Source organism: Sitodiplosis mosellana, unplaced genomic scaffold, assembly GCF_009176505.1.
Source record: "Sitodiplosis mosellana isolate CC-2019 unplaced genomic scaffold, AAFC_SMos_1.0 Smas_scaffold_3, whole genome shotgun sequence".
Taxonomy (NCBI): domain Eukaryota; kingdom Metazoa; phylum Arthropoda; class Insecta; order Diptera; family Cecidomyiidae; genus Sitodiplosis; species Sitodiplosis mosellana.
In genome coordinates, this window is record NW_022595246.1 from 1,018,384 (window position 1) to 1,041,076 (window position 22,693).

At 37.6% G+C, this 22,693-nt stretch overlaps 8 protein-coding genes across 9 annotated transcripts; all 8 read left to right on the forward strand.

Annotated features, from left to right (window-relative positions):
* The first annotated feature begins 514 nt into the window (after positions 1-514).
* On the forward strand, positions 515-2,540 carry LOC129565909 (uncharacterized). The gene is made up of 2 exons (XM_055441232.1): positions 515-605; positions 706-2,540. The coding sequence occupies exon 2, from the start codon at positions 733-735 to the stop codon at positions 2,380-2,382; it is 1,650 nt and encodes a 549-aa protein (XP_055297207.1). The 5' UTR covers positions 515-605; positions 706-732; the 3' UTR covers positions 2,383-2,540.
* Positions 2,541-3,478: 938 nt separating this feature from the next.
* On the forward strand, positions 3,479-5,487 carry LOC129565905 (SET and MYND domain-containing protein 4-like). The gene has a single exon (XM_055441224.1). It carries the CDS (start codon positions 3,649-3,651, stop codon positions 5,335-5,337), a length of 1,689 nt encoding a protein of 562 aa, XP_055297199.1. The 5' UTR covers positions 3,479-3,648; the 3' UTR covers positions 5,338-5,487.
* A 506-nt stretch (positions 5,488-5,993) lies between these two features.
* Positions 5,994-8,245, forward strand: LOC129565668 (SET and MYND domain-containing protein 4-like). The gene is made up of 2 exons (XM_055440779.1): positions 5,994-6,140; positions 6,214-8,245. The coding sequence occupies exon 2, from the start codon at positions 6,218-6,220 to the stop codon at positions 7,934-7,936; it is 1,719 nt and encodes a 572-aa protein (XP_055296754.1). The 5' UTR covers positions 5,994-6,140; positions 6,214-6,217; the 3' UTR covers positions 7,937-8,245.
* A 556-nt stretch (positions 8,246-8,801) lies between these two features.
* On the forward strand, positions 8,802-11,104 carry LOC129565803 (SET and MYND domain-containing protein 4-like). The gene is made up of 2 exons (XM_055441037.1): positions 8,802-8,997; positions 9,062-11,104. The coding sequence occupies exon 2, from the start codon at positions 9,072-9,074 to the stop codon at positions 10,389-10,391; it is 1,320 nt and encodes a 439-aa protein (XP_055297012.1). The 5' UTR covers positions 8,802-8,997; positions 9,062-9,071; the 3' UTR covers positions 10,392-11,104.
* Positions 11,105-11,547: 443 nt separating this feature from the next.
* On the forward strand, positions 11,548-13,608 carry LOC129565984 (SET and MYND domain-containing protein 4-like). Its single transcript, XM_055441461.1, has 2 exons — positions 11,548-11,635; positions 11,728-13,608. Exon 2 carries the CDS (start codon positions 11,752-11,754, stop codon positions 13,402-13,404), a length of 1,653 nt encoding a protein of 550 aa, XP_055297436.1. The 5' UTR covers positions 11,548-11,635; positions 11,728-11,751; the 3' UTR covers positions 13,405-13,608.
* Positions 13,609-16,481: 2,873 nt separating this feature from the next.
* On the forward strand, positions 16,482-18,447 carry LOC129565935 (SET and MYND domain-containing protein 4-like). 2 transcript variants are annotated; one of them, XM_055441319.1, is made up of 2 exons: positions 16,482-16,615; positions 16,732-18,447. In XM_055441319.1, exon 2 carries the CDS (start codon positions 16,763-16,765, stop codon positions 17,450-17,452), a length of 690 nt encoding a protein of 229 aa, XP_055297294.1. In that variant the 5' UTR covers positions 16,482-16,615; positions 16,732-16,762; the 3' UTR covers positions 17,453-18,447. The 2 variants fall into 2 exon arrangements, with proteins under 2 accessions (XP_055297294.1, XP_055297295.1); XM_055441320.1 differs by having other exon boundaries at positions 16,514-16,615; positions 16,717-18,447.
* Positions 18,448-18,848: 401 nt separating this feature from the next.
* LOC129565544 (SET and MYND domain-containing protein 4-like) lies at positions 18,849-20,941 on the forward strand. Its single transcript, XM_055440532.1, has 2 exons — positions 18,849-19,000; positions 19,101-20,941. The coding sequence occupies exon 2, from the start codon at positions 19,112-19,114 to the stop codon at positions 20,732-20,734; it is 1,623 nt and encodes a 540-aa protein (XP_055296507.1). The 5' UTR covers positions 18,849-19,000; positions 19,101-19,111; the 3' UTR covers positions 20,735-20,941.
* A 616-nt stretch (positions 20,942-21,557) lies between these two features.
* On the forward strand, positions 21,558-22,407 carry LOC129565939 (uncharacterized). The gene has a single exon (XM_055441325.1). It carries the CDS (start codon positions 21,647-21,649, stop codon positions 22,388-22,390), a length of 744 nt encoding a protein of 247 aa, XP_055297300.1. The 5' UTR covers positions 21,558-21,646; the 3' UTR covers positions 22,391-22,407.
* Positions 22,408-22,693: the final 286 nt, after the last annotated feature.

Genomic DNA, 22,693 nt, shown 5'->3' on the forward strand with positions numbered 1-22,693 from the left:
GCGAGACTACGGGGGTAGGGGGCGCCATGAGTATCAAATCTCTACAGTTCATGGCTTATATTTTAGGTTGTTTTTCAACTTCAAAGTTCGTAATAAAATGTCTTGAAACAATTTTCGAACGCATCAATCACAATCACTCTCTTTGTTTGATTCTCAAATTTTCAAGTTCAATACGAAAATAATCCTCATTTCAACATTTTAGATAAATAAACTTAGATTTATTTGTTTTCGGTTCATTCTCCAATCGATGAGGGGCGATCTAAGTGTTCACTAAAAACAAGAGACTTCTAACGATTTGATTTCAAAAAAAAAACGTTGACTTTGCATGCATACAAATACATTACGAAAGTATTCTGTGCTGTCCTTATGTGCCTGGTGCACAAACCGAAATGACACACTAACACAATCGAGCGGAATATAATCATGCCCCTTCAATACACATTCTATGCGTATAAGTAACGATCAAATTGAACGTTTTGTGTATAATAACGTAAGCACATGAGTGGCAGTAGACAGTGTAAGTAGAAACTTCAATCTCAACAGACTGGAATACAATTCTATGACTTTCACACGTTATATGACACTTTGATTCTGAAGACATCCCAGTAAGCTAATTTCCATAATTCTCATTTTATAACCATTATTAAATAACAAGTAAATGAAGGGAAGGGAAAAAATTAATTATTGTCAAAAATTCTATTCTAGGACAAAAGTTTGAAATAAAACTGCAAGATGCTGTGGCAAAAGGAAACAAAGAAAAAAGGCGGATTGTATGTCGACGTATTTGAATTGAATGGGGGACATAAACTTTTGAATGAAGTTTTCCGTCCGTTGCGATCGCCGGAAGGTTCAACGCTCAATAAAAATGATTCAACATCGTTGCAAAATCGAAAGGAGGGAAACGAACAGTTCGGTCGCGATAATTGGAATGACGCAATGGAAATGTACAATGCCAGTCTACGCTATGCAGAAAATGGATCGAAGAACATCAGTTTGGCGTATGCGAATCGATCGGCCTGTTTTCTGAAGATGAAACGATACAATGAATGTCTTATCGACGTCGAACTGGCCAAAGAAGCCGGCTATCCAGTGGATTTGATGCCGAAATTGGATCGACGCAAAGAGGATTGCTTGAAAGGTATGGCAGAAGGTGGAGCGCCCGTGAAGTTTGAACCGAAGCTTGACTTTAAACCGGATGAACACTTTCCGTGCATGGCGAACGTGTTGAAAATCAACCGAGATGATGGTGGTGAATTCACGGTGATCGCTAAAGAAGACATCGACGTGGGCCAAACCGTCATTTTGGAAAAAGCATTCATAGCCTACGTGTTCATGCTATATGGTTGGAAATGTAACGTTTGCTTAAAAGAGCATGTCAATCTGATGCCTTGTGAGAAATGCACTTCGGCGATGTTCTGCAGCAAAGAATGCCAAGGTAATTCGCTTCATAAGTACGAGTGTGGTCTCAGAGAGTGCAACGACAGTCAAATGAATGGTTCAATAATGCGTGTGGTGCGAAGTTGCTTAATGGCCATCGATATGTTTTCCACCATTGATGAACTGATTAACTTCGTGGAACATAGTTTGAAAAGTGATCCCTATCAAACTCCAACCGTTTTATCAGATGCCAAATCGCAATACAAAATATTCATGAATTTACCACTCGGTCCAGATTCTACAATCCCACAAAATATTTCGTGCATCGTATTCGAGGTCTACAGAATGTTACTCAATATTCCACATGTCAAAGCCATGTTCAGTTCCGAGAAGAGCCGTCGCTTTTTGATGCATCTCATCGGCCATCATTATTATATCCTTGAACATAATTCAACAGGAGCGTTAGGTCATGTGAGTAATAATCCAATGGTCACACAAAGCGACCCAATATTTATCTCCACTCAGGTTGGGTTGATCACCAGGTTCTTCAGGCACTCCTGTGCCCCAAATCTATTTGTGTCAACATTCCACGGTAATACTGTGATCACAACGGTTCGGCCAATCAAAAAAGGCGATCAACTGATGTATTCACACCTTATGCTGATGACGGAGCCCACGAAAAAACGACAGAAGGCATTGTGGGATCGAAAACGAATAATTTGCACATGTTCACTATGCAACGGTGTTTCAGCTTCAACAGCGCAACGCAAGCAATTGACATCGGATCCTGATTTTCAATACATTGTGTCCTACTTCGATACAACGTTACAGAATGATCAGACTGTCTGCAAGACAATGGCCGACAAGTGCAAACAATTTTTGCAAAAATATGGCCGTATTTTGTGGTGCGAAGAACTGGGCAAAGTGGTTCAAGCCTATATTTATCTGATAAATATTCAATACAGAGGTTTAATCAAAATTGGTTCAATTCTTCACATCGATTAAGCGATTCGATTTCTTTCTACAAACCATACTTCAGTAATCTCTACAGAATTGGGTTTTCAATAGAATATAATTTAGAAATATATATAGAAAAATGATGCGATGACACAAAAATTTGATAGAAACACGTTTGTTCAGAATAAAGCAAAATTTAAAAATCTGTTTGGTATTTGTTTATATTTCCAATTTTGATTTTCGATGGTGTCACGAATATCTAATGAATGTAGGTAAAAATCATATCTGTGTCTGTATTGGAATTGAATTTGGAGAAACATTGGTAGTTCAAGCTTGAAAAGCACTTCCAGAAGAAAGTCCAAGTCAGAGAAAGTCAGTGAAACATACTCTACTTTCAATCTCATGCATGTTTGGTAAGAATTTGGTTACAATTTTATATTCATGCACAAAAAATCAATATGTTATTCTCCTCATGTTTTGTATTCAAGACGTTTCGAAAGTTGATTCAAACGTCAATCGAAGAGAACTTATCCTTCGCACCAATATATGAGCATTTCTTGAAAATCAATTTGTTTGAATTTCATTTAGAAAATTTTCGTTGCTTTCGCATTCCTTATCGAGTTGAACATTCACTGAACATAAAGAAGTTAGAAGAAGGAGAAATAACAAGAAGAACAGCTTCGATTTTTATGTAGTGAAATTAAGGCAGGCACACAGATTTCATCTAGATTGCATTTTTTCAAACTCAATTGCCTTTATTCATAGTTTTGTCAGTGGTTTTTGACCTATCACTAATCTGTCTTTGGACACATCAAGCGAGTTTTTTTTCGTTGCATATGTCAATGAGTCATAGACAATGACATTTCAAAATGTTCTAGACAATTCGAAACATTGAAAACCGTTCATTTCTCATGGGTTCGGTTGATGCGCCTGCATATACATACAAAGTGATGCTCCAATACAAATGAAATGTTCGATTGAACGTTGACGTTTGCTTATAAAATCAGCACACTACAACAACGCACATCATTACGAAGTACCGTAAGTGGCTTGCGACGCACAATTTGGTAAAATGTCCACTACTGTCACGAGAACAGTATATTGCTATTCACAACGTTGGTAAAAACGGACGGTGATATTTGTCTTGTGTCCATAACTTTCAATCGCAATTTATTTTAAGGCAAGTTTTCTTGTTACAACAGACTATTCGCCTCAGATTATACTGTTGCTAAAAGATAATGGTTTTAATTTGTGTAAATCTATGCAATAAAAATTCTAATAAATTTCGAAAATATTTTAGCCTAAAATTCAAAGATGTTGTGGGAGAAAGAGTCGAGAAAGGAAGATGCTCTATATTTGAATATGTTTGCGATTTCCGGAGGAAGTGCAACTATAAACGAAGCACTTTCTGGCATTCGAATTGAAACAAAAGATTCAACATGGAACAAAAACGATGCGGTATCGATGCAACGACGAACGGAGGGTAATGAACATTTTGGTAACGGCTATTGGAATGATGCAATGGAAATGTACAATGCCAGTCTACGCTATGCAGAAAGTGGATCGAAGAACATCAGTTTGGCCTATGCGAATCGATCGGCTTGTTTTCTGAAGATGAAACGATACAATGAATGTCTCATCGACGTCGAACTGGCGAAAGAAGCCGGCTATCCAGCGGATTTGATGCCGAAGTTGGATCGACGCAAAGAGAAATGCTTGAAAGCCATTGAAGAAGGTGCTGCTGAAGCCACTATCATGAAGTATGAACCGATTCTAAGTTTTGAGCCAGATGAACACTTTCCATGCATGGCAAACGTGGTTAAGATTGGTCGGGATGCTGAAGGTAAAGTGGGGCTCTTTGCTAAAGAGGATGTTGACGTTGGTCAAACGATCATCAAGGAAAAAGCATTCATGGCCTATGTGTACTCGCGGTATGGATGGAAGTGTAACGTATGCTTGAAGGAGTATGGCAATTTTGTTTCATGCAGCAAGTGCACTGTCGCAATGTTCTGCAGCGAAGAATGCCGAGGTAATTCCCTTCACGACTACGAATGTGGGCTAAAGTTTTGCGAAACTTATCGGCTGAATACCGAACATGGACTAACAGGTGGCCACGCTTTTGAATTAAATGGTTTGATAATGCGTGTCGTACGAAGTTGCTTGGTGGTCATCGATATGTTTGCGAGCGTTGATGAATTGATGAATTTTGTGGAGCAAGCTATCAAAAGCGATCGAAATCAAATTCCCACCACTTTATCGGATGTGAAATTACAGTACGGAGCATTCTTGAAGCTACCGTTAAAATCGAATTTTACTACGTTAGAAGACGATGCTCTCTGTGTGGTATTTGAAGCCCACAAAATGCTTTTGGACATTCCAAAATTGAAAACAATCTTCAATCTTAAGAAGTACCGCAGATTTTTGATGCATCTAATAAGCCATCACTATCTGGTCTTGGACGTTCATTCAAACATTGCTAGCTCGGGCTTTTCAAGAGATTCCAACGTTCCATGGGCCAGCAGTACGACTGGTGTAATGGTTGGCTACTTGAGCCACTCGTGTGCTCCTAATGTTCTGGTATCCACTTTTCATGGCAATTCGGTTATTATCACAGTACGACCTGTGAGAAAGGGACAACAAATCATGAATTCACTCCTCTTGGCGCTACTGACGCTACCGAAAGACCAACGGCACAAGATGTTATGGCTGGAAAGACGAATGATTTGCCAATGCGTGCGATGTGATGGTGTCACTGCGTCATTGGCACAGTGCAAGCGAATGCGTTCGGATCCAGTTTATCAGTACCTCACATCAAAACAGTTAAATCCAGACGATGATGAAGCAATGCAAACAATGATTGACAAATGCAAAACTTTCTTACGAAAGTACGGTCAGCTTCAATGGAGCGACGAAATTGGAAATATAGCGCAAGTGTACGTAACACTGACATATCTTCAATACCGGGGACTAATGAGCTCAGAAACAATCCTTGAAACCAGTTAAACTCTATTTCTCTACAGCAATGCATACATATGTATGAATAAGAATTATCCAAACATAAACAGAAACATAAACAAAGAGAAAACAAAATAAACCATTCGAAATGGGTCTCTTTTTTTTGAGAACAATTCTAAAAAGAACATACAAAATCTTATCAGACAAAATTTCAATTTCAATAAAAGACTTTTACTGAAAAAAAAGTATTTCGCCTTTTTACTCAATTCGTAATAGGCCAAGAGAGAATGTGAGTGAAAGGGCAGCTTGCTTTTTAAAAATGGTAATCTTTATCGGACATTATTTTGAAAATACTTTGAATTCTGGCTTCATTGTGAGGAGTATGTGGTGAATCAATAAAAGAAAGTCAATGAAAAGCGATGCTTCTTTTATTTCACTTGAAAGATTTCAACGAACATAATTTAAACTGAAAAGAATTGACATTTTGACATTTCCAGAAATGCTTATTATATTGGTGAATGTGATGCTGTGTTTTTTCAGTTCTTTGGTGGCACTGGCTGTCATATTCAATCCGAAGAATACTTCAATTCAACTACACACTCATGCAAATTATGTGGAAATCAATTCGTTGTTTTTGTCCATGTATAAGAGACACGCACACAGATGAGATGTTCTAAACAAGCTTCAATACGTCTTGCATACACACACACACTGGTTCTTGCTTGTTTAGATCAGAATTGTATGCTGACATTCATTTTGCGTGCATGAATCTAAAATCGCAATCGAATCCATACCAAATAACATTCCAAAAATCAAAAGATTTCCATAGACTCCGCAAGCAGCGAATAGAGGTACAACATTTTATATATATATTTTTCAAACTCATACAATCATAATTTTAAAAAATAATTTTCTTGGCCATAGCACAATGTTGTGGAAGAAGGAGACGAGCAAAAATAATGCGATGTATGTGGACTTGTATGCATTGAATGGTGGACGAGTAAATTTCAATGAAGTTGATTCTTATGTTCGACGGGACGAATCGAGCTCAACATTGAACAAAAATGATGCAGTCTCATTGCAAAAGCGAAAACAAGGAAATGAATACTTCAGTGAAGGCAATTGGACGGACGCAATGGAAATGTACAGCGAAAGTCTCTGCTATGCTGAAAATGGATCGAAGAACATCAGTTTGGCGTATGCGAATCGTTCGGCTTGTTTTCTGAAGATGAAACTATACAATGAATGTCTTGTCGATATCGAATTGGCAAAAAAAGCCGGTTATCCAGCGGATTTGATGCCAAACTTAGATCAACGCAAAGAAGAATGCCTTGAAGCTATTAAAAAAGTTGCACCGTCCATGAAGCTTGGTTCGGAGTTAAGCTTTGAATCAGATGAACATTTTCCGTGTATGGCGAACGTGTTGAAAATTGATCAAGATGCTGAAGGCAATTTGGGGATCTTTGCCAAGAAGGATATTGATGTAGGCCAAACGATCGTTGTGGAAAAGGCATTCATGACATATTTGCACACACAATATGGATCAAAATGTAATATTTGCTTGAAAGACCAAACAAATCTGGTGGCATGCAAAAAGTGCACTGTGGCAATGTTCTGCGGGGAATGTCAAAGTAATTCGCTACACGAATACGAGTGTGGTTTGCGATGTAGCAATGACAGTCAAACGAATAGTGTTATAATGCAAACTGTGCGAAGTTGCCTATTGGCCATCGATATGTTTTCGAGCGTTGAAGATCTGATGAATTTTGTGGAGCAAGCCATCAAAAGCGATCGAAATCAAATTCCAACAACTTTATCGGGTGTTAAATCACAATACGCAGCATTTTTGAAGCTACCAATGAATCCAGCAGATCAAAATCTAATTGATGTTATAGCATCAACCGCAATCGCATTCACAATCCAGAAAATCCTTTTGGAAATTCCAAAAATCAACTCCACGTTCAAGTTGAAGAAGTACCGTCGATTTTTGATGCATCTCATAACTCATCATTATCGAGCTATGAAAATGAACTCATTAGAATCAGGATGGATCGTGGACGAAGGAAATGGTGAATATGTGGCATTGGCAAGTCAGACAGGAGTGATGAAATGCTATTTGAAGCACTCATGTGCTCCAAATGTTGTGGTGACTGACCTTCATGGAAACATCGTCATTATTACTGTTCGACCGGTGAAAAAAGGACAACAGATAATGCATTCGATTTACACAGATTTGGTGAAATTTCCCAAAGATGAACGACATCGAATTTTGTGGAACTTCTGTCGAATGACTTGCAAATGCGCGCGATGTGAAGGTGACACTGCACCATTCAAACTGCGCAAAGAAATGTGCTCAAATCCAAATTTTCAGTACATTGTAAAACAATTAATAGCGCCAGCTCGAAACGATGATGAGGCAAAGCAAAAAATGATGGACAATTGCAAACGATTCTTGCGCAAATATGGACTAAAACCATGGTGTGAAGAGCTTGGAATGGTAGTGCAGGTTTACTTCGAGCTTATAAACCATCGGCAAGAGTACAATCAAGAGAACAAACATGTCGAAAAAAAATCATTCAATATGTCATTATTGACTGGATTATTGATTACTTTACTTTTGCTCGCAATTTCTTGTTATTATTTCTAAAGCCGTTGAAACGAAAACTGATCGCAATAGATACAATTTTTAGTATCAAACTTAATTTTGAAGTCTTTCAACATCCACACTCTTTTTTCGAATTATTTGAATTCATACATTTTCATTATTTTTTATATCATTCTTGTTAAATTTTCTACAGCCTTTCAGATTCGTCAAATTCGGTTACGAGTTCAATTCGTATATTCATTGTTGTCACAAAAAATAAAAAATTTCCATACTGAACATTGTACAGCTCAAACAAGACGAATCTGTGGAAACAGCTTTTCTTTGAATGCAATAAAAATGGATTAAACTCAATTGTCTTGTTCACCATTTATTTCATATCATGAGCTACTTTGAAAAATATAGATCCAACTTCTTCAGAACAAATAATTAATGCTCAGAAGACATTCCAAATATTCATTAGAAATAATCATTTCAGATTCAGATCCAATACCAAGTCAACACTCATGTCAAAATTATAGGCACGTAGACTATTATTTTCAACAATGGTCTGATCGACGAAACATAGCCTAAAATCTCCTCGAAGTAAAGAAATTTCTTAAAACGTTTCTTCACTTTAAAGTCGAACATGAACGGTTCAACGTTTAGAGACACCAATACATAAATATTATATGTCATTAAAAAGTAAGATTGCTTTTTTATTTTATTGGAAAGATTTTAACGAACATAATTTAAACTGAAAAAATTGACATATTGAGATTTTCAGGATGCTAATATATATTGCTGTGATTTTTTCATTTCTTTGATGGCGCTGGCTGTCATATTCAGCGCGAAGATTGCTTCAATTCAACTAACACTCATGCAAAATATGTGTAAGCAAATCCGTTGTTTGTGTCGATGTATAAAAGACACGCACAAATGAGATGATCGAAACAAGTTTCAACACAATACGTCTTGCATACACACACTGGTTCGCAAAAAAAGCAACATCATCAGAAGTCGATGCTGACATTCATTTTGAGTGCATAAATCCAAAATCGCAATCCATACCGAATAATATTATAAGAATCAAAAGCTGTCCACAGATTCTGCAGCAGCAAATATAGGTACAAGATTTTTTTATATTTCGAATACATAAAATCCTAATTTTAAAACATCAAAAAATTTCAGTCTTAGCACAATGTTGTGGAAAAAGGATACGAGCAAAAATGATGCAATGTATGTAGACATCTTTGCAAAGCACGGAGGAAAAGCGTATTTTGGCAAGATTGTGTCTGTGGTTCGACAAGGAAATCCGAGCTCAACATTGAAAAAAAATGATGCGGTGTCACTGCAAAAGCGGAACAAGGGAAATGATTATTTCAAACGAGGCGAATGGAGTTTGGCAATGGAATTGTACGGCGAAAGTCTCTGCTACGCTACAATCGGATCGAAGAATATCAGTTTGGCGTATGCGAATCGATCGACATGTTTCCTCAAATTGAAATTGTACAATGAGTGTCTTATCGATATTGAGCTGGCCAAAGAAGCTGGCTATCCAGCGGAGTTGATGCCGAAGTTGGATCGACGCAAAGACGAATGCTTGAAAGCCATCAAACAAGGTGCACAGCCCGTGAATTTTAAATCGAAGTTGAGCGTTGAACCTCACGAACATTTTCCGTGCATGGCAAACGTTCTGAAAATTGGCCGAGATGCTAAAGGTAAAGTGGCGCTCTTTGCCAAAGAGGATATCGACGTAGGTCAAACAATCGTCTCAGAGAAAACGCTCATCACCTATTTATACTGGCGGCCTGGATGGAAATGTAACATTTGCCTCAAAGAGTGCACAAACCTGTTGTCGTGCAACAAGTGTACTGTGGCGATGTTCTGCGGTGAATGTCAAAGTAATTCGCTACATGAATACGAGTGCGGTCTGCGATTCAGCAACAATGATCTAATGAACGGCACAACAATGCGGATCGTGCGAAGTTGTCTATTGGCCATCGATATGTTTGCGAGCGTTGATGAGCTGATGACCTTTGTGGAACAAGTCATTTCAAGCGGTCGAAACCAAATACCATCGACGTTTTTGGGCGAGAAATCACAGTACGAAGCATTTTTGAAGCTTCCAATGAATCCGGCAAATCAATGTCCCGTAAAGTTTCTATCAGTTTTGTCGATCGCATTTTCAGCACAGAAAATGCTTATGAGAATTCCGAAAATCAATTCCATGTTCCAGCGCCAGAAGTACCGTCGGTTTTTGATGCATTTAATAGTCCATCATTATCAGGTGATGGAAATAAACTCAGTAGTATCATGTATTCGGGATGATGGTGAATGTATAGCGTTTGTGAGTCAAACCGGCCTGATGATTGGCTATATGAAGCACTCAAATGCACCAAATGTTACGGTATCCAAAACTCCTGGCAACACGGTTGATCTGATCACTACTCGACCGGTGAAAAAAGGACAACAGATAGCAGTCCGTTCACATTTAGCTACTGACGCTTCTCGAACATGATCAACATCAGTTGAAAAAATCACCCAATTTGCCATTATTGATTACTTTACTTTTGCTTGCAATTTTTTAGTTATTTCTACAGCCTTTGAAACGAAACGTGATCGCAACACATATAATCTTTAGTATCAAACTTGATTTTGACATCTTTAACTCACACTCCTTTTTCGAATGAATCGAATTATTTGATTCCATTATTTTTGATATCAGCTGTTTCGGTTCGTCAAATTCGGTTACGAATTCAATTCGTATATTCATTTTAATAAGATACACCATTCGAAAAAAGTGGGGCCCCTAACTCGGAACAAAGACGATCGACAGCAGATATTATTGCAGGATAAAGAAATGATCTGCAATTATTACTCGACGCAATGATGAAGCAACGCAAATAATGAAAAACAAATGCAAACGTTTCTTGCGGCGGTACGGGCAATGTAAATGGTGCAACTTTGAAAAGTTGTGGTGGTTTACTCAACGTTTTGTCTGTGCCTATAGAACGCCGAATCGACGACACCAATAAAAATGTACGCACAGAAACATACTCCCCGAATAATTGATTGTCCGTTCAATTTCATGCAAAAAGAAACAAAATGACAACTAAAATATTCTCTTCCATTAACATAGAAAGTCTTGGAAACAAAATCTAAACCGAAAATAATTTGAATAAATTAAATTGTTCTTCTTTATCACAATAAATTTCTTGTATCCAGAAAAAAGGGCTGTTTATTTTTACTTTATAAATAAATCAGGGGAAAACAGTAGATCAGAAAAAAAATTGCCACCAAAAACGTGAGTCGTTTGTTATTTTTATCAAAACATCATTTTTAGTTGAACTCCCATGTGCGGAGGGAGCAAAATATTACAAAAACAAAAATTATTGCGATTGAGATGCATTCTTTCATTTGAAATTGTTCAAACACAAATGAATTCACATTCAAAGTCCAAATTGAGAGTGTTTTTCGTTTGGTGGCGCTGGTTGTCATGCCATTGTATTCAACCCAAAATAATACTTTGATTTAACTAACACACTCGCACAAGTCAAGATCGAAATCATTCTTCAGCTCGATGTATAAACAACGCACACAAATGAAAAGAGCGAATCAGGAGGTTTAAATATTTCATGTATTTATTCGCTTGTTCACAAGAATAGCAACGTCAACAGAGTCCAAAGCTGACTTTCATTTTTTGTGCGTATTTTACAGTCGCAATAAACTCCATTTCGAATTTGACATTTTTTACACGCCAATGTGAGTTAGGTTTTATATCAGCAAAAGTTTTACAAATGAAGTAAGAAAAATCAAGCAGAAAAAAAATCTAATTACACTTTAAAATATTCCAGCCAGAACCTTCGAGAAATTACAGAATGTTGTGGAAAAAGGAGACTAACAGAAATGATCCAATCTATGTGGACATTTTTGCATTGAATGGTGGACTAGCATCATTGGGTATTGTTCCTCATCATGCTCGATGTGAAGATACGGACACCACTTTCAATAAAAACGATGCGGTGTCATTGCAAAAGCGGAATGAGGGAAACGAACACTTCAAACAAGGCAAATTGTTGCATGCGATAGAATTTTATGGCGAAAGTCTCTGTTATGCTGAAAATGGTTCGAAAAACATCAGTTTGGCGTATGCAAATCGATCGACTTGCTTTTTGAAGTTGAAACGATATGAAGAATGTCTCACCGATATCGAAATGGCCAAACAAGCCGGCTATCCAGCGGATTTGATGCCCAAGTTGGAGCGACGCAAAGAGGAATGTTTGAAGGGTATTGGAGAAGGTGAAAAGTCTATGCAATTCGAATCGAAGTTGAGCTTTGAACCAGACAAATATTTTCCATGTTTGGCAAACGTGCTCGAAATTGATGTAGACGATGATGGTGATCTAGCGATCTTCGCCAAAGAAGACATTGACGTAGGTCAAATCGTAGCAGTGGAAAAAATGTTCATGGGATATATTTACTCATGGCATGGTTTGGCATGTAACATTTGCTTGAAAACGAACGCTAATCTTATGCCCTGCATGAAATGCAATGTGGCGATGTTCTGCAGCGAAGAATGTCAAGCTCATCAGCTGCACAAATTCGAGTGTGGTTTGAAGGCATGCAAATGTGATCTGACAAACAACAACATAATGCGTGTTGTTAGAAGTTTCCTGCTGATAGTCGACAGTTTTGAGAGTGCTGATGAGCTGATGACATTTGTGGAGCAAGCCATTTCAAGTGATCGAAACCAAATGCCATCGAATTTATCGGATGCGAAATCACAGTATGAAGCATTTCTGAAGCTACCTATTGGTTCACAGTCTTCCCTGCCGAAAGATGTTTTATGTATCATATTCGAAGCTCACAAATTGCTATTCAGCATTCCAAAGATCCATTCCATGTTCACAGCCGAAAAGCATCGCCGCTTCTTGATGCATCTAATGAGTCATCACTATCAGATTTTGGATCTAAATTCGATAGTTCATTCTTTGAAATTATGTTCCGATGATCAAGACGAAGAGACAAGTAATGGAAATGGCCACGACAGCGTGAAATGGGCGAGTAGTCAGATCGGAATGGTTTCTCGGTATGTGAAAAACTCTTGTGCGCCAAATGTGCATGAGACTACATCAAATGGCAACACCGTCATCGTTACTGTTCGACCCATCAAGAAAGGACAACAACTTTCAAATGCGCTTCTCCTGCAGCTTCTAACGCAATCCAAAAAGGAACGAAAGCAAGTTTTGTGGCGTGAACGGAAAATGAAATGCAAATGCGTCCGATGCAAAGGTCTTATCGCATCAACCGTGCAGCGTGAGATAATTCTAGCCGATCCAGATTTTCAGTTCATTTCTTCTGACTGGTCTGATGATTCGAGCGAAGGATTTGATGTGGCAATACAGGCAAGATTCGAGAAATGCAAGTCTTTGTTGCGCAGATATGGTCAATTTCCATGGTGCGAAGAATTCGGTGAGATAGTAGAACTCTTCATTCGCCTTATTTGCATTCAACAACAGCAAAAATCTTAACAACTGACGTTCAAACGATCAAATTATTCCATTGATACTTATATACAAAATTAATCCATACAGACTGTATCAGTATCTACATTAAATTTGCATTTTCTTAATTATTCATGATTTTAGAATACGCACATATGCTATATAAGGCACTTTGTTGAACCAGAAACAATTTTATGTGACAAATAAAATAAAGCCATATTTTGATATAAAGACTTTACAAAATGTTCAAAAATGTTTGCTTTTATTATATCGTATATAAATCTGTCTTAGAAGACAAGCAGCTCGATCATCAAGAAGTGAGTAAAAACTGTTGGTTGAAAATATAATGGAAAATGAAGAAAATTGAGTAATTCAGGAAAATTTTTATGTTCAAATTGGTTGACGCAAATATCGTGATGTTTTTAGAGAATTTTTCAAACAATATGACAGAACGGATTCCGTTCAACGGAATGGGAACATTCGAATTATTTGGTAGTGTTTGTCATCTCTGTGTAACCGTTGTATAACGTTGTAGGATATGTTGCAACACCAGTAAAAATTTCGCGATACAATACAAACACGAATGCGGTATCATTTGCAACTCAATACATACGTAATTTACTCGCAATACTCTTGCCAACATTTTGAAAAGTTTCATTGTCATTCGCAGCCGAATCGCTTACAGTTGCCTTTTTTGGATTTGCAGAAATATTTCGAATATTGTAATTATATTTATAAATATATATTTAATTAGAATATTCTTTAATAAATAAAAAGACGCAAACATTGAATTATTTTCCTCCTTGAAAATTTTCCAGACAATCAGAGTGATCGAAAAAGGGGCATATTTCATCATGCTTTGGAAGATAGAATCGGAGCGTAATGAAGACGTATATGTTGACTTGTTTGCATTGAATAGAGGCTGGAAGTGTTTGGAAGAAACATATGAAGCGACGCGACCGCATCAAATGAACATCGCTAGCACCAAGGACGACAAAATTTCACTCCAAAAGCGCAAAAAGGGAAACGAGTGCTATGATGATCTTGAATGGAATGAAGCGATGGAATTTTACAATGAAAGTCTCTGTCATGCTACAAACGGATCGAAGAATATCAGTTTGGCGTATGCGAATCGATCGGCCTGTTTTCTGAAGATGAAGCGATACAATGAATGTCTCATCGATATTGAGCTGGCCAAAGAAGCCGGCTATCCAGCCGATTTGATGCCGAAGTTGGATCGACGCAAAGCGGAATGCTTGAAACGTATTGAAGAATGTGGAAAGTCTGTGAATTCGAATCCAATGTTGAGCTTCGAAGCTGATACGCAATTCCCATGCATGACAAACGTATTGAAAATCGAACGAGGTTACAATGGTAAATTGATGGTCATTGCTAAAGAGGACATCGACGTTGGTCAAACAGTGGTTGTGGAGGATACGTTCACGGCTTGTTTGTTCACACGACATGGATGGAGATGTAACATTTGCTTGAAGGAGTATGGCAATTTATTCCCATGCAATAACTGCACTGCCGCAATGTTTTGCAGGCATTTGACAAATCATTTGTGTAGCACATATATAATCACGTGCGCGCACACAGGATCGATCAAATCCACACTTTTCTACGTTTCTTAAAGCAAAGAGCCTCAAATTTCATTTTTTTTCTATTTAATACGATTTTAGTACAATTTTAGTACAGGTTTAGTACAATCTCACTATGTATGGATCCAGAGAGAATTTTTGGGTGTTTTTCATTTCGATTGGACTGAAAATATTTCATTTTTATTGCATTTTCAATGATTTTTCCAGATATATACAATTTTGAAAAAGTACCGTTATTTTGGGTGAAGTAGGTGGTTGCCGCACTTGATTTGCGTATTTATACAATATACTATCGCAAAATTATAACATATTAAAAAATGAAGCGATTTTGTCATGTTTCAGTAAAGTAAAGATGCGCCGAAGATACGATTGCAATTGGACCCAGATTTGGAATACATTGGTGTATGCAGTCGCTTAATGAGCTTAGATAATGTCGAAGCGGTACAGGAAATGTCTAGAAGATGTATCGACTTCTTGAGACGATACGGTGATGTAACAAGGTGTGACGAGATTGGAATTGTTGTCCAGGCCTACATTCGAATCCTATATGTTCAACTGCATGGTCACTATAGCATGAACTTTGTTTCACAATTGGAAAAATAACCACTGCAACCATTCAACAAGAAAGTAATAGCAGGCAACAAACCAACCGATTAGAATTTGGTCCGATTAAATCAGATGGAGGATAGCTCTATCGTTATTATTCCATTTTTTATTCCCTTTTCTTCATTTCCATTTCATTAAGTCTAGCCTTAAGTTTATTTCATTAACTAAACAATAAAATCATTTTCCAATTCAAACACAATGCTGATATTCATGCCAAATATGTGGCATTACTAAAAGTCATTTATCTCTTCTGGAATCGATTAATCGTTTATTTGTTTGTATTCCCATCCAATTCAAATGGCTAAAGTGTTTAATGTGAGTAAACATGCAAAGATCAGATATGAAAATCCAAACAGTTCATTGTCTTGACAAAATCCATGCAATGGTTTTTTTTATGCATCGACTTGTTTCTCTTCAGAACGAGAGGTCAATTCGATACGCATACTACATAGTGGACTTTGCTCAAGTGTGAAATCCTAAAAATTCTCTTCGAAATCGATCGTTTTAAAATATTATACATGTGTGTCGTTTGATGATTATTCTCATCGACAATTATGTTTACTTGTGGTAGTTTTGTGTTTTTTTCTTTCAATAAACAAATCCATATTTGCAGTCATCGATGACGTAAGCCATACGAGGAGGAAAAATCACTTTCTTATGCTCTGCTCTCAAACCAAATTTCATCTTCAATACGAATTAAAGTAGCAAAGAAGAAAGGAAAAGAAATGTTCAACGAATATATTCAGCATACATGTACTTATGTGAGCGACTTCGTTTATTACGTACACTTCGGTACGAATCAGCATTGTATGAAAAGATTTGTGATTGTGTGAGTAAAAAGACGCCGATGTTTCAACTAAACGAAGAAGTTCAGTCAGTTGTCGTAGAATTGTCAATGCTATATTGAAGTCGTAGTCATTCTGTGTAATTTTCAAAGTACAGCAAGCTTTTCCAATTTGTTCCATTGCAATAAACATCTTGGATAAGAAAATTGTTTGGAGACAAGTTTGGTCATCGTTCGAATTCAGTTGGTATGAGATTTTTTAAAATGTTCTTGAGAAAATTTAATAAATGTAACAAACTAAATAAATTCCAATGACAATTGAGATATCAACTCTATTTAAATCTTAAGCCATTTCAATTTCAGAAAGAAACATTCGAAATAAAGGTTGGAAATCATGTTGTGGAAAAAGGAATCGAATAAAAGTGATTCACTGTATGTGGATTTTTGTGCGTTGCACGCAAAAGAATACATGAATGCTGCACCCAGGCGATCAGCGTTCAAAACAACCGAAAAAAGTGACGTGATTTCGGTGCAGAAACGTGTCGAAGGAAACCAGCTCTTTGGCCAGTGCAAGTGGGCTGATGCAATGGAAATGTATAATGAAAGTCTCTGCTATGCTGAAAATGGATCAACGAATATAAGCTTGGCATATGCGAATCGTGCATCGTGTTTCTTGAAAATGGAATTGTACAACGAATGTCTCACTGACATCGAATTGGCGAAAGCAGCAGGCTATCCAGCGGATTTGGAACCGAAATTAGATCGACGCAAAGAACAGTGTCTGAAAGGTGTCAGCGATGGTGCGAAACCATTTGGAATATTCGAGCCGGCCTTAAGTTTCCAGCCAAACGAGCAATTTCCATCCATTGCAAATGTATTAAAATTAGAGCGAAATGCCAACGACTATTCAGTTGTTGCCGAACAAGATATTGATGTGGGTCAAATAATTGCTGTTGAGAAGGCATTCTTGGTCTATTCCTACATACGATATGGATTGCAATGTAGCATTTGCTTTAAGAGGAATGCGAATCTATTACCGTGCAAAAAGTGTACGGCCGCATTGTTCTGTTGTAACGAGTGTTAGCACAGTTCAATTCATGAATATGAATGCGGCATAAAGTTTAGTATTGACAACAATGAGAATGGAAACACGATGAAAGAGATTCGAATTTTGTTGATGGTCATCAATATGTTTGCAAATATGGACGAACTGATTGATTTCGTGGAGGAAGCGATCAAAAGCGATCCAATGGAGTTGCCAGCGACATTGATGGATGAAAAATCAAAATATCGTGCATTTTTAAAACTTCCAATCGGCCCAGAAGCAATTTCAAAGGAATATTTTGCTTTCCTTGTGTCTCGCATCTACAAATTGTCTTTGGAAATTCCAAGGATTAAAGCAACATTCGAAACAAAGAAACATCGCCGATTCTTAATGCATCTCATCGGCCAGCATGCAAACATTTCAAATTACAATTCGGCTCGCAATAAGCAGGCACCAGAAGCTATTGAACAAAATGGAATGGTCATATGCACCCAGACTGGTTTGATTATGAAATATTTTGGACATTCTTGCGCTCCGAATGTTTTTTCGGTCGATTGCAATGGACAAATCATTTATACAGCAATTCGGCCAATCAAGAGAGGCGATCTTTTGCAAGTATCTCTTTTCAGATTTTGGTCGGAACCAAAAGAAGTGCGACAAGAAATCATGTTATATCATAGACGTATCAAATGCATGTGTTCACGTTGCATCGGTCCCGATATGCCATTGGCACAACGAACGCAATTGAAATTCGATCCGAACTTTAGACACGTTTTGTCGAATGTGTCTTCTTTTAAGGGCGCAACTCTTTATGATGTTCAATTACACGGATTGGCCGAAAAATGTATTGCATTTTTGCAAAAATATGGCCATGGGATTTGGTGTGACGAAATTGACGACATTGTCTCCATATACATTTGGCTTCTACAGCTTCGATTTAATTAATTATGATGTACCCATTTTGAAATCGTATGAACAAGTTTCGAACCGAGGCCTGATTATCGAAACTATCCAATATATCACCGATTAATCTCACTATGAACGTTTATCATAAGCTACATTACCACAAATTTATGAAGAAAATGATTGAATAAATAAATTAGATTAAATCATATGTTGTTTATATTTTTATAATGACATTAAGTATTGCAAAATTCAAATAAACGAAACTGTAATTGGTAAGTAAATTTTCAGAAAAGTCATTAAGACATAAAAAACGTTCAATTACAAAGTTTAACCGAATAAAATTCAAACGGAACAGATTTGACATTCAAAAATTCCCCTGATTGAGAGCATTTGTCATTTCTTCGGTGGCGCTGATTGTCGTACTTGAATCGAAACACTCAACATACGCATACAAATGAAAAGGCAAATTCGTTCTTCATCTTGATGTAGAAATGTTGCTGCAACACACACACACACAAAGGAGATGATCGTATCAAGATTGAACGTGTCATGAATACATTCGCTGTTGGAAGAATAGCAACATCAGCAGAATGCGATACTGACTCTCATTTTGTTAAGGTCAAACTAAAATCACAACCAATTCCAACACTGAACCTACTTCCAAATAAAAAAAAAGCCAATGTAAGTTGATTTGTAAATATAACATTTCTACGTATATTTCTATTTGAAACATGCAATTCTAATTTCGAAAATCGAAAATATTTTGGCCCGAAACTTCAAGGTATTCTCACAATGTTGTGGAAAAAGGAATCGAATGGAAATGACTCGATGTATGTGGACTTGTATGCATTAAATGGTGGACGCGCAAGTTTTGACAAAGTGGATTGTTTTGCTCGACAGGGGAAACCGAGCTCAACATTCAACAAAAATGGTGTGGTGTCATTGCAAAAGCGTAACGAGGGCGACAAATACTTCAGCCAAGGCAAATGGACTCGGGCAATGGAATTGTACGGTGAAAGTCTATGTTATGCTGAACATGGCTCTAAGAATGTCAATTTGGCGTATGCGAACCGATCGGCTTGTTTTCTGAAAATGAAACGATACAATGAATGTCTCATCGATATTGAATTGGCGAAAGAAGCTGGCTATCCAGCTAATTTAATACCGCAATTGGATCAACGCAAAGAGGAATGCTTGAAAGCCATCGACGAAGGTGCACAACCCGTGATGTTTGAACCAAAGCTGAGTTTTGAACCGAATGAAAATTTTCCGTGCATGGCAAACGTGTTGAAAATTGACCGAGACGCTCAAGGTGATTTGGGTATCTTTGCCAAGGAGCATATTGACGTGGGTCAAACGATCGTCGTGGAAAAAGCATTTATGACCTATTTGTACACGCATCATGGATGGAAGTGTAACATTTGCTTGAAGGAGTATGGCAACTTTGTTCCATGCAAAAAGTGCACTGTCGCAATGTTTTGCAGCGAAGAATGCCAAGGTAATTCACTTCATAAGTACGAGTGCGGTCTGCGATATAGTGATAGTGTTATGATGAATGGCTTCATCATGCGAGTGGTGCGTGGTTGCCTGTTGGCCATCGATATGTTTTCGGATGCTGATGAACTGATGACGTTTGTGGAGCAAGCCATTTCAAGCGATCGAAACCAAATACCATCGACGTTATTGGACGAGAAATCACAGTACGAAGCATTTTTGAAGCTACCGATAAAACCAGCGAGCACAGAACATCATGAGTTTATGATAAACTTAACTATTGCTTTTTCGGCCCAAAAATTACTCATGCGAATTCCGAGAGTCAATTCCATGTTCAAGCTCGAGAAGTATCGTCGATTTTTCATGCATTTCATAACTCATCAGTATCAGGTGATGGAAAATAACTCATTTATTTGTGGCTCTAATCATGATGACATGGATGATGATTATGTACCGTTTGAAAGCCGGACTGGGTTGATGATAGGCTACAAGAAACACAGCTGCGCTCCAAATGTGATGGTTTCCAGAACCGTTGGCCACAAGTTTGGTCTCATCACCGTTCGACCTGTGATGAAAGGACAACAGATCCTGCATGCGGTTATCGTTCCCCTGCTAACACTATCCAAACGCGAACGACACCAGATCTTATGGCAGGATAGAAAAATGTTGTGTAAATGCGCGCGATGTGAAGGTGTCACTGCGTCGAAGGTACTATGCAAACGAATTCAGTCAGATCCAGATTACCAGTATATAACACAACAATCCATTCCGCCGACTCGAGGTGATGATGATGCAAAGCAATCAATGCAAACAATGATCGACAAATGCGAACGTTTTTTGCGCCAGTACGGGCAAACTGCATGGTGCAATGAATTTGGAAGAGTAGTGACCATTTACATGACGCTTGTAGATCGTCAATAACATGGTATATCGTAAGCATAGAGATGGTACTTCAAATGCATTGGCTAACCTTTTAATTCCATACAATGAGAAGTCGGAATAAAAGAAACACAAAAATACCAAGTAAAATGATCTATTCAAATAAGTCTATCCATGTTTCGAAAATATGTCTAAACAAAACACATAAAATCTCATCAAAATATATTTTCATTGATTATTACAATAAAATCTTTGTATCTTATTCATTAGATGTTTATTTTTGTCAAACATAAATCAAATTGATTGTCACCGGATAAGGTAGAGAGTTTTTAAGTACGAACAAATTGACCACCGAAAATGGAAGTCACATTGCTGTTGATCTCTATTAAAAAGTGTATTTTCAATTGGGTTGCCATCTTAAGAAGCTGCAAAACATCAACAAAAAAGTCTTTGGAAAATAAGATGATTTTGTTTTTATTTGAAGAAAAATTCAACATAAACTAATTAAAACTATTGAAATTCAAACATTTCCCAGAATAAGAGCAATTTGAATGTACTTGATGGCGCTGGTTGTTATTTCATTCATTGTATTCCGCGGAAATATTGCCCCACACTCATACATACAGGGAAAATCAATTCGATTATCGTCTCGATCAACAAACAGCGCATACACACATGAGACGACTGAAACGGGTTTGAAAACGTCATGAATGCGTTCGATGCTACCAGAATTGCAACGTCAACAGAATCTGAGACTGACTTTCGTTTTTTGTGCGCAATTCATAGTCGCATCCGACTCCATTCCGAAATCAACTTTTTCTACCAGTTTTAAAGCTAATGTGAGTTAGATTTTATATCAAAATAAGTTTTATACTTGGAGCAAGAAAAATCAATTACGCGAAATTCTAATTACGTTTTAAAATATTCCAGCCAAAACCTTCCAGAAATTACAGAATGTTGTGGAGAAAGGAAACAAACAAAAATGATGCGATGTACGTGGACATTTTTGCATTGAATGATAGACAAGCAAACTTCAGTGGTGTTCCCTGTCATGTTGGATGTGCAGAGACGGATACAAACTTCGACAAATGTGATGCGTTGTCGTTGCAAAAGCGAAATGGGGGAAATGAATATTTCAAAAAAGGCCAATGGACTCGGGCAATAGAAATGTACGGCGAAAGTCTATGTTATGCTGAAAATGGGTCAAAGAACATAAGCTTGGCGTATGCGAATCGATCGGCTTGTTTTCTGAAGATGAAACGATACGAACAATGTCTCGTTGATATCGGACTGGCCAAAGAAGTCGGCTATCCCGCAGAATTGATGTCAAAACTGGACCAACGCAAAGAGGAATGTTTGAAGACAGAAGGTGGGCAACATTCTTCTTCAACGAAGTTTGAGTCAAAACTGAGCTTTGAACCGGATGAACAATTTCCGTGTATGGCCAACGTGGTGAAGATTAGTGTAGACGATGAAGGTGATCCAGTGATCGTTGCCAAAGAAGATATTGACGTTGGTCAAATCGTAGCAGAGGAAAAAATGTTTATGGGATATATTTACTCATGGCATGGTTTGGCATGTAACATTTGCTTGAAACGGATCGCTAATGATATGCAATGTGGCAATGTTCTGCAGCGAAGAATGTCAAGCTCATCAGCTACACAAATTCGAGTGTGGTTTGAAGGCATGCAAATGTGATCTGACAAACAAAAATATAATGCGAATTGTACGAAGTTTTCTGTTGATCGTCGACAGTTTTGAGGGTGCTGATGACCTGACGAACTTTGTGGAACAAGCCATTGCAGGCGATCGAAACCAACTCCCATCGAATTTATCGGATTCAAAATCGCAATACGAAGCATTCCTCAAGCTGCCAGTTGGTTCAAAATCTGCCGTCCCAAAAGGTGATTTACGTACCATACTACAAGTTCACAAAATGCTTCTAAGCATTCCAAACATCAGCTCAATGTTCACATCCGAAAAGCATCGTCGATGCACCAT